Raw genomic sequence first — 14,222 nt, 5'->3', positions numbered from 1 at the left:
GCAGAAGAGGAGTTCCCATTCCTGCACAGGGTGACCCCCTGTCTTGGTACTTCATCAGCCCAGTCTTCTTTCCTCTTAGAGAATTGACAGGGGCATTTGTGGAATTTGATACTTCATAAGTAAAACCTTTTTGACATGTTACTCAGAATATGGATGGGTGGGATGGGTTACCCAGAATATGCAACTGGGTGTCTCTAGTGTGTCTGGCTGCTAAAGTCAGTGAGACGATCTCTGGAACACTTGTTTAAGGAGGGTCTGGCAGGTGTGCAACATTTGAGTATTAATATATGGTATGTATACACCACAGGTGACTACTGTGTGTATATTGGGTGTAGGCATACATGCTGAGTGTCTGTGTTATGGAATACATTTAGGACTGTTTGGGAGATGAATCTATGATTTTATTGGCATCAGTCAGTCAACAAATATTCATTCATTCATTTATTGGCAATCAGGGTTAAATGACTTGCCCAGGGTCACACAGATAGATAGAATGTGTCTGAGGTCACATTTGAACTCAGGTCCTCCTGACTCCTGGGTCAGTTCTCTCTCTACTATGCCACCTGGCTGTCCCTCAACAAGTATTTATTAAGAACCTACTATGGGGGGGGGCAGCTAGGTGGCACAGTGAATAGAACACTGGTCCTGGAGTCAGGAGGACTTGAGTTCAAATGTGACCGTAGACACTTAACACTTACTAGCTGTGTAACCTTGAGCAAGTCATTTGACCCCAATTGCCTTGCCTTCCCCCCTCCAAAAAATACCCCCCCAAAAGAACCTACTATGTGTCAGGCACTGTGCTTAGCACTGGGGATACAGAAGACAAAAACAGCCCTTTCATTCTACAAAAACCTATCAGTAGCTGCTCCATAACTTAAAGAGTTACCTAAGGTACCAAGAGGCTGAATGCTTTGTCCAGGGGTCACTCAAACAATAAATGCCAGAGATGAGGTCAAATTATTAGAAATATTATTCTGGTAGCTTTGTAAAGGCTGGTTCTGAAAGAGGAGAGACTGGTTGCAGAAATACCAGCTAGGGGACATGTTACACAAATGGGTGGATTATATTTCTATTTAGATCAAATGATTTAATGTGTGTAAAATACTTTGCAAACCTTAAACCCAAATATCAATGTCAGCTACTGTTATTTATTGTATGCATGGGGTCCTTGAGTTGGATGTTGCCTAGCATTCATTCTGTCTCTGCTCTCTCAGTAATCTCGGTAATTCCCACCACTTCAATGATCACCTCCAAAGACAATTTGAATGTCTCTTTGGCCCTGACCTCTCTTTGAAGTTCCATACTTGAATCTCAAACTGCTCATGTGACATTTCCCATTCGCATTGGTCACCTCAGACTCAACAGGGCTAAAAACACAGGCCTTCTGTGCTTCCCCTAAAGACTGCCCCTAATGGCAGTATTGCTGTCACCATTCATTTAATCCCCCATCTTTGAATCTCTGGTGTTATCTGTATTTCTTCCCCTTCTCACCAACCTTCAAGTTCTAAAATTTCTAGATACACAAAATCTCTCTTATCTGTCCCCTACTCTCTACTCCCATTGTCCTAGCACAGGCCCTGATTAGGAACCTCCAGAACTATTGCAAAAACTTCCTTAAATACTTTTCCTCCCTCCTCTTTCTTCAGCTTCACCCAGCCCATTTCTCACATTGCTTCCTGGCTAATCTTCCTCATGAATGAATTTGACCAGGTCTCTCCTTTGCTAGAAAACCTTTAGTGACTCCCTATTGTTTAATGGAAGGAGTAGTTGCCCAAGTGGAATGACTTTTAAGGGGCACTAGCAAGTTTTCCTATTTAAAATACTTTCCCCCTTCCCTTGATGCTCCCCCCACCCCCCACCCCATCGTGCCTTCAATTCAATCTACTAAATGCCATCTATACTGGGCTGGGTTCTGGGGATATTCCACTATTAGAAATTATTTTCTTTAGGGTATTTGCCTTGTTATCCTCTTAAAAATGCAAATTTCTCACATTTCTAGAGTGCTTTAAGGTTTAACCAAAGCACTTTTCTCCCAATACTCCTTCAAGATAGGCAATGCAAGTATTAGGATACTATTTTTACAGTTGAGGAAACTGAGATTCAGAAAGGTTAGGTAGTTTGTCCAGAGTGAAACAACTAGTAAGTGTCAGAGCTGAGGTTACTTACTACTTTCTACTGCAAAATGGGAGGGACGACACATTAAAGAAATTCATGTTGGGAAGGGCTGCTACAATGGCGGGCCTCAAGTTCCTGATAGAGTATGACCCTGAAAGCAGTGGAGATGACATGCCTCAGGCAAACAGTCTCTTTCACAATTGAGGCCTGGCTGGCTCTATGAGCTCTTCTTGTATTGCATAGCTCTGTGGTGAGTGTGAGTGTGTAAGTATAGATTGAGTTCCAGCTGTGGGTGGTGGGTGTCTCCCCTTCTTCAGCTTATGTGGGCTCTGGGTGTGTCAGTTCCAGCACTTTATGCTGGCACACTATTGGGGGGTGGGGGCACTAAGGAGCAGGAATCCCTGAGGGCTGAGTTTAGTCACTGCTGGGTGGGGAAGGTTAGAGCAGAGCAGCTGGGGGAGCAATGTGGGGTTCCCCTACCCCCTCCTCCTATGCCTGGTCACAATGACTGAGCCTAAAGAGCCAAACACACATGGAACTCAGGTAAGTCCACTGGTCCGGGACTGGGGATGGTTGAGTCTGTTAAGCACCATGTGGATGGCACCTACGAGGCACCACAGGGTCTGGGCCAGTCAGAAAGAGACAGCAGATTAGTCCTTCCCTCTTGAGTGCACTTTTGTATAGAGTGATGTGGAGTGGATTGCTGCTGGGGAGGGGGTCCAGAAAACTTGTCTCCAGCCCTAGACCAGTTAAGGTGTTGAGCTAGAACCAAAGGAAAGGAGCAACTGTAGAGCTTGGTTGTCAGAGACAAAGAAACCCCCCCCCCCCCATATGCAGGCTAGAAGCCCTGTTAGCCCTCCCCTCTCCCTCTCCTTAGTTGTAGGGACAGTTTCACATCGATGGGTGAGATGTCAGGGTGGAGTACTTTACTCAGCTCCCAGGGAAGGACTAAGTTGAGGGTAAGCAGGGAGATGTTGCTGCATGGCATGAGCACCAGTGCCAGCAGGTACCCTCCCCCCCCATGCTAGCCACACTTCTCCTCATCTCTTTGTTTACACCCGAAGGGGCCATCGACTTATTGCTTAATTGGGCAAGGGCTAGGGAGGGTGGAGTTACAGCTGTATGCTTTCTCTAGTTCCTGTCTACTGTCGGAGGAGGAACAGTGACTGGGCTGGGCTGGACTCCCAACTGCCTATCTTGGCAGTGGAGGTGGGGAGGGGAGGGAGCTGGCCAGGAAGTCTTCCCTCGACTTTGAGGAGCAAGGGACTCTGGGAGCTCTAAGCCCAGGAGTTTGCAGCACTGGGGTTGGGGCTTAGCTGTCCCTGACCTAAGGGCTGCTTCCCGAGGCTGGGCAGCAGCTGGTAAAGTCTTTATTCTATTCATCTTCCCCCTCCCCCAACCCTCCATTCCCTGTGCTTTTCCCTTCTCTCCTCTCTCCCTCAGGCACACGGTCTTGCACTGAGCAGTTAGGAAATGGGGGTACAGTTTGGGGACAGTGCTGGGCTTGGGGTTTGGGGCCAGGCACAAGCCTTGAGAGAGGCTGGGAAAGGTCGGCATTTTCCAGTGTAAGGGAAGCAGGGACCTTTGGAGCCTGTTCGAAGCCTGGGTATGGTGGGAAGCTCTTTATTTTATTTTTAGAAGCTGGAGAACTCACTTGACAGAGCAATTTGGGGCCCCAACAGGGAGACAGGAGGGACCTGAGCACAGCACACAATGGCTTCTGAGTTACCGCCCTTGTATCTTACCTCATGCCTTCATTCCTTCTTACTCTTTTTAGGAGTATGATTAATAGAAAAGGGACTGGGATTCTCATCCTGGGTCCCTTCTGTGACTGGTTAGTCTTGTGATTCTTAGAATAATTTTTCTTAAGACTCCCAACATCCTTCTAGGTCCCTACTACAAGCTTCTGTCCAACATTCTCAGGTTGATTCCTCCTCTAGTCGGGGTTCAGAGCTCTCTGAGAAGGATCCCCAAATTAGGACAAAGGTAGTAGTGATATCCTCCCTAGAGGGAAATGGGGGAGGTGGTTCCTTAGTGACTGGGACAGAGAGGTTAGTGCATTTGGAGAGAATCCACCACTCAGAGATTCTGTCCTTACAGGTCTGGGGAGCTGGAGGAGGATGAAATGTGGGGCTGAGTCTCCCGGCTCTGACTAACCCCCCTCCACCATGCAGTGTCGAAGTCACTTGCCTTGGACCTCTTGGGGCAGAAATTTGAGGGGCCCGTTTTGGCCACCAGGTGAGCAGAAAGTTTGGGGTCTTGTTCTTCAGTCTGGGAGTTTTTTATGCCTGTCCCATCTCTTCTGTAGGATCTGGAGGCTGTCCTCCCTCTATCCCCGCCCCCCCCCTCCCCCCAGAAAAGAACAGAGGTCTGAATCCCAAGGTCGGCCAGTCCTGACTCTGCCACTGATAAGTCAAGTCATTTTGGACAAATCCTTTAATCTTCTTTGAGCCTCAGTTTCCTCATCTCTGAAAGAAGGAAGTTGGACTATGTGGTCCCTGTAATCCCTTTCAGTTCTGACCATGTAATTCAGTTCAGTGCCATGTAATTCAACAAGTCTGCTATGTTTGAGTCATTGGGCTAAGCAGCTAGAGATACAAAGGCCAAGAAACAGTTTCCAAAGATGTTCTATTTGGGGGCAACAATAGCTTCACAGATAAGTAAATACAAAATAAATGTAAAGTATATACAAAGTAGGGGCAGCTAGGTGACCAAAGAGGATAGAATGATAATGAAGTTAGGAAGACTCATCTTCCTGAGTTCAAATCTGGCCTCAGACATAATTGTGTGACTCTGGGCAATTACTCCACCCTGTTTGCCTCAATTTCCTCCTCTGTAAGATGAGCTGGAGAAGGAAATGGCAAATTACTCCGGTATCTTTGCCAAGAAAACCCCAAATGGGGTCACAAAGAGTCAGGCACAACTGAAAAAGAACTGAACAACAGTGTACGAAGTGGGATCCTGATAGGCTTCTTGTAGGAGATGGTATTTGAGCTGAGCATTGAAGAAAGCGAGGGATTCTATGAAACTGTACTGAGGAGATAGTGTATTCCAGGCATGGGGGGCAGCCTAGGCCTAGGCAAAGGCATAGAGGTGGGAGATGGAACAGCAAGGGGACCAATTTAGCTGGAACATAGTGAATGAAGAAGAGTAATATGCTTGAAAAGGTAGTTTGGATCCAGACAATCAAGGGCCAACTAGAGGAGTTTTAATTTATCTGAAAGAGGAGCCTTTAAACACACTTATTTTGAACTTCATAGTTACCAACAAATGTGAACATTTCCAATTATGAGCAAGGACAGCGAAAGAAGATTTCGTAGCATCCATGAATCTGCCAGGTACAGCTTTGTTTTTAGGCAATTGGAGTTAAGAGACTTGCCCAGGGTTATAATGTTTATAAGTGTCTGAGGCTGGATTTGAACTCAGGTCCTCCTGGCTCCAAATCTGACACTCTATCCACTGCATCACCTAGCTACCCTGTATAGCTTGGTTTAAAAAAAATTGTACATTAGCCTTAATATGGTAGAATTAGCACTGCCTGTTTTAATTGGTCTTTTTTGAACTTTCTTCTCCTGTGTATTTTTATGTGTTTCATTAATATTTTTTCTCCTTATTTTGGTATCACTATCATCTTCCTCTAAAGCACTCCCCCCCCTTCTCTAATAAAAGCCCTCCCTTAGGGGCGGCTAGGTGGCTCAGTGAATAGAGCACCAGCCCTGGATACAGGAGGACCTAAGTTCAAATTTGGCCTCAGACACTTAATACTTACTAGCTGTGTGACCTTGGGCAATTCACTTAACCCCAATTGCCCTGCCCTTCCCCTCCAAAAAAAAAAAAAGCCCTTATAACTGTCAACTCTGAAAATAAATGACCAAAGAGCTCATAGAGGTTATAGGCAAAAATCCTTTATGCTATGGGAGGCGGGAAACTAGATACATGTGCTAGAATCTTGTCTGATACCAAGAAGACCTTCTGCAGTGAGGTTGAGCCTTGATACATAGAGTAGGGCTATGCCTAGAACTGTAGCCAGTGGCAATAAGACAGTAACAGCAACAGTGAAGCAAGTTCAATTCATAGCAGCGCTTCATGACTAGAATGTGGTCTGGACAAGCAGGTACTTGTCATACCTGGACTGGTGTGAAACAATTCTGGGATTTAGTTGCAGCAGAGTTCATCCAGAGGGTGAGTACAAAGGATTGTTGTTATGCCAAACTCAGGACACGGCTCGCTTGCTGGGCCTTAGCTCTGAAATGCAGGGTGTCTCCTAATAGTGAGACAAGGAGTAAAAAAGAGAGGAGTAGTCTTGGCATGGGGATCCTGACATAAATAAAAATAGTGAAACAAAATAAATTTATATTCTATGGGTGGATCTGAAATATATGTCTCCTTCTGCACCTCTACTCATTACCCATTTGCCAAAATTTGGGAAGCATGCTTTATCCTATCTTTTGGCATTAAGACTGGTCATTGTATTGACCAGAGTTTTCAAGCCTTTCAAAGTTGTTGTACTTTACAATGTCGTAGTTAACATAAACTTTTCTGCTTGTTCTGTTCACTTTCCTTTGAATCGGTTCATACAAGTCTTTCCAGGTTTCTCTGAATCCATCCAAGTATCAGTTTCAGGGCGGAGACGGCTAGGTGGAGCAGTGAATAGAGCACTGGCCCAGGAGTCAGGAGGACCTGGGTTTGGATCCGGCCTCAGACACTTAACACAAAAACTAGCTGTGTGACCTTGGGCAAGTCGCTTAACCCCAATTGCCCACCAAAAAGCAAAAAAAAAAAAAAAAGAGTATCAGTTTGGCAGAGATGTGGAGGACGGACTAGAGAAAAGTGATTCTAGGACCTAGGATCTCCTGTCTCTGAGCCATTAGGGGTTGTTGTTGGGTAGAATGGGGTTAGGATTAGAGGGTCACCTATGATTTGGGTAAAAATAGAGTGTGATATTGCTTTCTTCTTTCGCTTTTTGCAGGTAACCATGGCCGATTCCTGCTCCACTGGAGTCAGCCCCTTGAAGCCCGATGTTCTGATTTGCCCTTCAGGTGAGCTGTTAGGATAAAGCAGTCCCCCCATTCTCTCAGTGCCTTGACTCTCCCTCCCATCCACTTTCAGGCCTCCAATTCTATTTTCTTTACTAGCTCACTCTGCTTTTGTCTCTTATTGCCCTAGTTCTTGTTATTATAGCATCTGCCCCTTCAAATCCCATCCTTCTAGTTCCTATTCTCTCAGCCCCTTATCCCCTCTCCTCATTACACTGTTTCTTTTCCTCAGTATTTCTAGCTGTCTCTGTTTCTGCACTTCTAACTCCTCATCTTCTATTTTCTCTTTCCTATACATACTGCAGTCCTTTTCTTTGGTTGGGGATGAAGGACCTCAGGCCTTGCCTCATCCCTTCTTTGTTCTTAGGGCTTTCATCCGACACCAAGGAAGTTCTGCTGGTGGCACAGCACCCCCAGGGAGGCAAGGGCAGTTATCACGAAGCATTCCAGCTATGCGTAAGTAATTGGTGATGTAGGTCAGTTTTCAGGAGACTACCCTGATTGGGGTACAAAGGAAGAAGGTTGTAACATTAGCAGTATCCATCCATCCATCCATCCATCCATCCATCCGTCCATTGTGTTGTTTTTTTTTTAAGCAATCGGGGTTAAGTAACTTGCTCAAGGTTACACGGCCAGTTATTTCTGGGTGTGGTGCTGAGTGTCTGAGCCCTGGATTCGATCTCCAGGTCATCCCAACACTGGAGCCGGTGCTCTTACTCGCTGAGCCACCTGGCCGCCCCTAAAATGAGCACTTTTTTTTTTTTTTGGCTTTTTGGAGGGCAATTGGGTTTAAGTAACTTGCCCAAGGTCACACGGCTAGTTTTAAAGAAGGGGCATTCAATTTGGAGTCAGAGGAAGAGTGTTCAAATTCAAGCTCTGCCCTTTTTTTTTTTTTTTTTGCCTTTTGGAGGGCAATTGGGGTTAAGTAACTTGCCCAAGGTTACAGGGCTAGTTTTTTTGTGTGGTTGTTAAGTGTCTGAGGCTGGAACTGAACTTGGGTCCTCCTGACTCTGGGCTGGCGCTTTACTCACTGCGCCACCTAGCCACCCCCCATTAGTCCAATAAAATGACTATTTGCAATATATTATGTGAGATACAATGGAGCATAAGGCATGGTCCCTTCCCTCAGAAGACTTCCACTTTAACAGAGTGAGTGACATGTAAATAAATAAGTATAATGCAAATAATGCAAAGATCAATTTGACAAATGCCATGAAGTAGTATCAACAAAGTGCTGTGACTAATGTGCCTTAAAAACATCTTTCATTATTTCTCTTCAATGGCTCCCTACTAACACAAGCCCTTATTAGTCCATGTTTTTCAGCATCTGCTGTGCTCATGAGAAACAGACTTGTTTAATGGATAAGGTGCTAGACTTGGAGTTCTGAAGACATAGGTTCAAATCTGCTTCTGACATATACCAGCTGTTGACCATGGGCAAGTCACTTGAGCTCTCAGTGACCCAGGCAACTCTCTATGCCTATAAATTACTGATAAGTTGCCAAATCTGCACTAGTCACAGTCATACAAAAACAAATATTCTTTTTTGACAAATGTAAGACTTAAAATTTTGAGATAAGAATTCATTATTTGGTAAAAATTGTTGGGAAAACTGGAAAGCAGTTAGGTAAAAACTGGGCAAAGACCAACATCTTACACTATTTACCAAGATAAGGTCAAAATGAATGCATGACCTAGGTATAAAGAAAGATTTTTACAAAAAGAATAAGTTATTTTGACTATTATAAATATCCAAATTAACTATAAAGGACATATGAAGAAAGATACTATCTGTATCCAGAGAAAGAAATGATAAATAGAGGCATGTATAGAAAATTTTATATACATATACCTATTTGTGTCTAACAGCAGCCATCTCTAGGGTGGGGATTTGGGGGGAGGGAAGAAAAAAAGAAATTTACATGATAATTTTTTGCATATTTCAAAGGAATAGCAAGTTGTGCATAGTAGATTTGCAGTTTCATGTACAATCATTTTTTGGGGGCGATAATTTTTAAAAAATTTCAACTTAAATACAAAATAAGAAAAGAAAAAAACATTGCTATATACACAATAGACCATAAGAGAGGATTCAATATAAAACAATAAATTTCCATTTCAAGAAAACCTATATAATGAATACTGCATATTGTTTTCAAAGCTGCCCAGTTGTTGTTTTTTTTTGCTTCCTTGTTGGTTTTCTTTTGTTCTTTGCTGTGCACTTTTTACTTTATTTTTTCCCCTTCCCTCCCCCTCACCCTAAAATCACACTACAATTAAATGTGACTATATATACACATATATACATATACTCATATACATATATGTAAAACTGTACTATGCTTATTTCTTCTCATCATCTGTTTCTCTGAAGGTAGATAGCATGTTCCTTTGTAAGTCCAAGTCTTTCCATGTTTTTCTAAATCAACCAGCTCATCATTTTCTATACCATAGAAACATTTTCCCCCCAATTTTTTGCATTCCTTCTATTCTTGGCTACATACAAGAAAATTTTAATTTAAAATAATTGAAATTATCCTTTTCATGATTATAATAATCTTTTTTATTTTACTATGTTATGGAAATGCTTGTTTTATTTCATAAATTAAGAATAAAATTAAAAATAACAATAGCTATCAAACTATATGCATCACACCATACTAGACCCAGGATGTCTTAGACTCTTGACTGATTCATCCCAGATGCCTCTCCCATGACTGATCCTGTAGTTCCCTTAATCAACCTTGTTTTCTCTTACCTTCTGACACCTCTCATGACTCCTGGGTTCCTCAAGTCCTTCAATGATCCACCCTGAATTTTCTTTCTAGCTTGCTTGATTCTCCCACCTGGTCCAAGTACCTGTCCTGATTTCTAAGATATATTGGCACCTCCACCCCTACTCCCCACAGCAACTTCCTTCAGATTCTCTGATACCTTTTCTATCTTTACCTGGCCCTCTTTTCCTATCTTTTCACCAGAATCAGTCCATCGGTACCGCCGAAGCCTGGCTGAGTGGTTCATTCGGTTGCCACGGGAAGAACGCCAGTTTGGGCCAACATTTTCCCTGGACACAGGCCATGTGGACCCTGTAATCCGTGAAAGCACCCCTGATGAGCTGTTGCACCCACCTGCTGAACCCACCCTGGCACACCCACTTCCTCCAATGGAGCGCCATCCGCTGGCTCTACCCCAGCTCTTTGACCCTGATGCACGTGGGCGACGAGTCCAGACAGTGGTGTTGTATGGAACAGTGGGTACAGGCAAGAGTACCCTTGTTAGGAAAATGGTTCTGGACTGGTGTCATGGACGACTGCCCAGCTTTGAGTTAGTCATTCCTTTCTCCTGTGAGGACCTGTCTGCCCCAGGTCCCACACCCATCTCCTTGTATCAAATAGTGACTCGCCGGTACCCCCATCTGAAAGAAGTGCTACCCCTGCTGGACAAGGCTGGACCCCGGCTGCTGTTTGTGCTCCATGGCATGGAATGGCTCAACCTCGACTTCCGGATGGAGAGCACAGGGCTGCACGGTGATCCTGGAATGCCGGCGGTACCCACTACCATCATTGTTAATCTGCTTCGCAAGTTCATGTTGCCTGAGGTAGGTGGTCACCACTCTCCCACCCTTCCAGTACCATGGCTACTAGGTGTCTTATTCCAACACTCTCCTTTACCTTCAGTCCTTGTGATTTCTCTGGCTTTTGCCTCTCATATCCTAGCCCTCATATTTTCTATGATTTCCTTCTTCTTTCTTCTTTCTTATCCTACTCTCTCCTGGGTTCATCTATTTCACTCTTTTTCTCTGGGCATCTTCTCTGTTGAGTCCTTTGAACCAAGGGCTTTACAGAGAAAGAGAAGACAAGTGAAGAATGTTAATAAATACAGGTTAAAAAATTTTTTTTTCAATTAACAAACATTTTCTCCCTCCTACTCTCTTCCCTCACCTCCATTACCTCCCACTGGAAAAAAAAAAGCCTTTGTAACAAATATACATAATAAAGCAAAAGAATTCCCACTTTGACCATGTCCAGAAATGTATATCTTGTTTTACCTCTTGGGCCCATTACCTCTTGGTGCTAAATATGTTGAAAAATTGACCCAGTACTCTGCATTTTTCCTGGCTTAACCAAGGCATTTGATGACTTGCACAAGGGATGTATGGGAACATACCATGTACACAGCTATGTGTAGGTTGAGTGGGGCTGATTAATTCAGTCTTACAACTGGATTGAGGGGGGTATAGAGTTGAAAGACAAGTGGAGGATAGTACAATGCTTGGCCAGAGGGAGGGATAGTTAATAGAGTGTAGTGACCAAATTGTAATTGAAACATTCTGGGAACAAGTACTGCAAGTTAAGTAAGTATTTTCCATTGTTTTACCTAGAAACAGTCTTGTTTCTTATGCGAATGCATTTTTCCATAGTTCCTTCTTATTATAAATACCTGCTGTATCCATAGACCTTTACAGTTATGTCAAGTTTACTGTAAGCCTAATAAAAGAGGAGGTCTAGGGTCCTAATTTCAAAACATTTATGTGATCTTATTACATTGTGCTGTGACCTATTATATTGTATTGTGTTTTGACCTTATGCAAACTCTCTTCTTTGGATTGTACTTTCATTGTCTTTTAAAGAAGGCATTTGCTTTAATAAAGCATAAACTTTAAAGTCTAAAGGTAGAGGGAACTTCTGACTTCTTAGGAAATAGAAGAAGGAGGTAAATAAACCTAATAGCTAAGTTCCATTGTCATCCCTCTGTCCTTCTGCTATCTCTTTAGGCTAGCATCCTGGTGACCACCCGGGCTTCTGCGGTTGGCCGCATCCCCAGCAAGTACGTGGGTCGTTATGGGGAGATCTGTGGCTTCTCTGACACCAACTTGCAGAAACTGTACTTCCAGCTCCGTTTAAACCAGCCTGACTATGGAGTTGGTACCCCCATTACCCCAGCTCAGAGGGACAACCTGGTAGAAATGCTTTCCCGAAATCTGGAGGGGCACCACCAGATCGCTGCTGCCTGCTTTTTGCCCTCCTACTGCTGGTTGGTGTGTGCCACCTTGTACTTCCTCCATGTACCCACACCTGTTGGGCAGACCCTGACTGGCATCTATACCAGTTTCCTGAGACTCAACTTTAGTGGGGAGATATTAGACAGCACTGATCCCTCTCGGACATCACTCATGGCCTATGCTGCTCGCACCATGGGTAAACTGGCTTATGAGGGTGTGGCATCTCGGAAAACATACTTCTCTGAGAAGGATGTCCGAGAATGCCTAGAGTCTGGGGTGAAGACAGAAGAAGAATTTCGGTTACTGCATGTCTTCCGCCGAGATGCCCTACGGTTTTTCTTGACGCCTTGTGTGGAGTCAGGGAAACATGGCACTTTTGTGTTCACAGTGCCTGCCATGCAGGAGTACCTAGCTGCCCTATATATTGTCCTGGGTGAACGCAAGACAGCCTGGCAGCGAGTGGGCAAGGAGGCGGCAGAACTGATGGGCCGAGTGGGTGAGGATGTTAGCCTAGTGCTGAGTATTATAACCAAGCTGCTGCCCCTTCGGGTGCTGCCCCTGCTTTTCAACTTACTCAAGGTAATCGCTCTGTCCTCCCACCCCACCATCTCTCCTCTCTGTATTGGGACCCTATCTTTATATCCTGTTATGCAGGGAAACAGTGCTTTAGGCAGTCAGACTTGATTTCCTGAGGAGGTAGGGGAAGAAAGAATGGAAAGGAGGGAAGAACCCGTTAAAGATCTTATTATAGTTGTTTATCACCAAGAGAAATGAATAATTAAATCTGAATTAGTTTATCCCCAAATTTCATGGAACTTTATTTTTTTTTTGTAGGAAATTGGGGTTGAGTGACTTGCCTAGGGTCACACAGCATTCAGATCATTCTAACTCCAGGGCTGGTGCTCTATCCACTGTGCCACCTAGCTGCCCCAAGACACCCTCTTTTCTCACAGCTATGCTCTAATAGGTCCCATTCTCTACCATACCCTCTCCAGCCAGGAGTGAAAAATCTGTCTTTTGCCACCATAACTTACTTTGTTTGACAAAATTGGTTGCTATTTAGATGTGGCCCCAGAGTAGTAGATGGGAAGATTATTTGATTTAGGAACAGAGGATTTTGATTCAAATCCTAAGCTCTGACACTCATTAGCTGTGATGAATCTAGACAAGTCACTTCCCCACCAAAGGCTCAGTTTTCTCATAAGTAAAACGAAGAGGCTGGACTAAGGTCCCTTCCAGCTGTAAATGATTCAAAGGCTAGTTCCAAGTAGGATCCTAGCTTCAAATGGACCTTGAGCACATGGAAAAAAGGTGGAAGGGAGCAATATTGTTGGGGAAGAAGGATTGGAGAATGAGGCAGGTGAGGTTTTGGAATGATTCAGTTTGGAAAAGAGAAGGTAGAGAAGAACTTCCATAACTTCTACAAATAGGATTAATGTAAAATCTGAGAGATTCTTTACCTGGGAGGAAAAATTGTGCTATGACAGTGGTGGGAAGGGACTGAGGGTAGACTTTAGGAGGGATTGGTTTCCAACAACACCTTGTTTCCTAGAAATTAATGAGCAAATATTTCTATGTGGAGCATATGAAGTATAAGATATGTTTCCTTCCTTGAAGGCACTTATGACCCAGTTGGGTAGAAAAGACATTTAAGTCAAAGAACTGAGCAATTTGTTGGAAACTATCAGGAACACAGAGTTTAGATAAGACATGGTTTCTGTTCTCCTAAGAGCCTGCAATCAAGTATAGAGATATGCACAGATATTTCATAGGGCCAGAGAGTAGTATAAACAAAATGCTCTATGACTACTCTTCCTTAAATATATCCTTTATCATGTCCCTCTTTGGACTGAAAAAAAACTCCCCTGAGTGAGATTAAAACCCCTCAGTGGCTCTCCACAGACAACATGCTACATCCCTCTGCCTGGTCTTCATGTCCAGAAGCAATCATGGAGAAGAAAAGACTAAGGGGAACAAATCTTTGAGAGAATCTCCTGTGCTAGAGACATTAGACTTCTTCTGTTTGGCCCCAGAGAACACAACAATGAGCAGTGGGTAGAAGAAACAAA

At 43.9% G+C, this 14,222-nt stretch overlaps 1 protein-coding gene across 4 annotated transcripts in view; it reads left to right on the top strand.

Moving 5' to 3' along the window:
- The first annotated feature begins 2,465 nt into the window (after nt 1-2,465).
- The window catches only part of NLRX1 (NLR family member X1), a 29,383-nt gene continuing 17,626 nt past the window's right edge, over nt 2,466-14,222 (top strand). The window contains exons 1-6 of one of the 4 annotated variants that reach the window (XM_069066607.1): nt 2,466-2,658; nt 4,216-4,353; nt 7,085-7,154; nt 7,519-7,607; nt 10,130-10,749; nt 11,926-12,732. In XM_069066607.1, the coding sequence (XP_068922708.1) occupies nt 4,284-4,353; nt 7,085-7,154; nt 7,519-7,607; nt 10,130-10,749; nt 11,926-12,732 (1,656 nt within the window). In that variant the 5' untranslated portion in view covers nt 2,466-2,658; nt 4,216-4,283. Of the gene's footprint in view, nt 2,659-3,304; nt 3,477-3,819; nt 4,102-4,215; nt 4,354-5,375; nt 5,454-7,084; nt 7,155-7,518; nt 7,608-10,129; nt 10,750-11,925; nt 12,733-14,222 lie in introns of those variants that run through there. The other 3 variants (XM_069066606.1, XM_069066608.1, XM_069066609.1) reach the window with 3 other exon arrangements.

This window comes from Petaurus breviceps, unplaced genomic scaffold, assembly GCF_028583685.1.
Source record: "Petaurus breviceps papuanus isolate PSGF00001 unplaced genomic scaffold, PetGlider_PUasm1.0 90723, whole genome shotgun sequence".
NCBI lineage: Eukaryota > Metazoa > Chordata > Mammalia > Diprotodontia > Petauridae > Petaurus > Petaurus breviceps.
The sequence above is the reverse complement of the archived record's forward strand: the minus strand, read 5'-3'. Positions and strand labels throughout refer to the sequence as shown.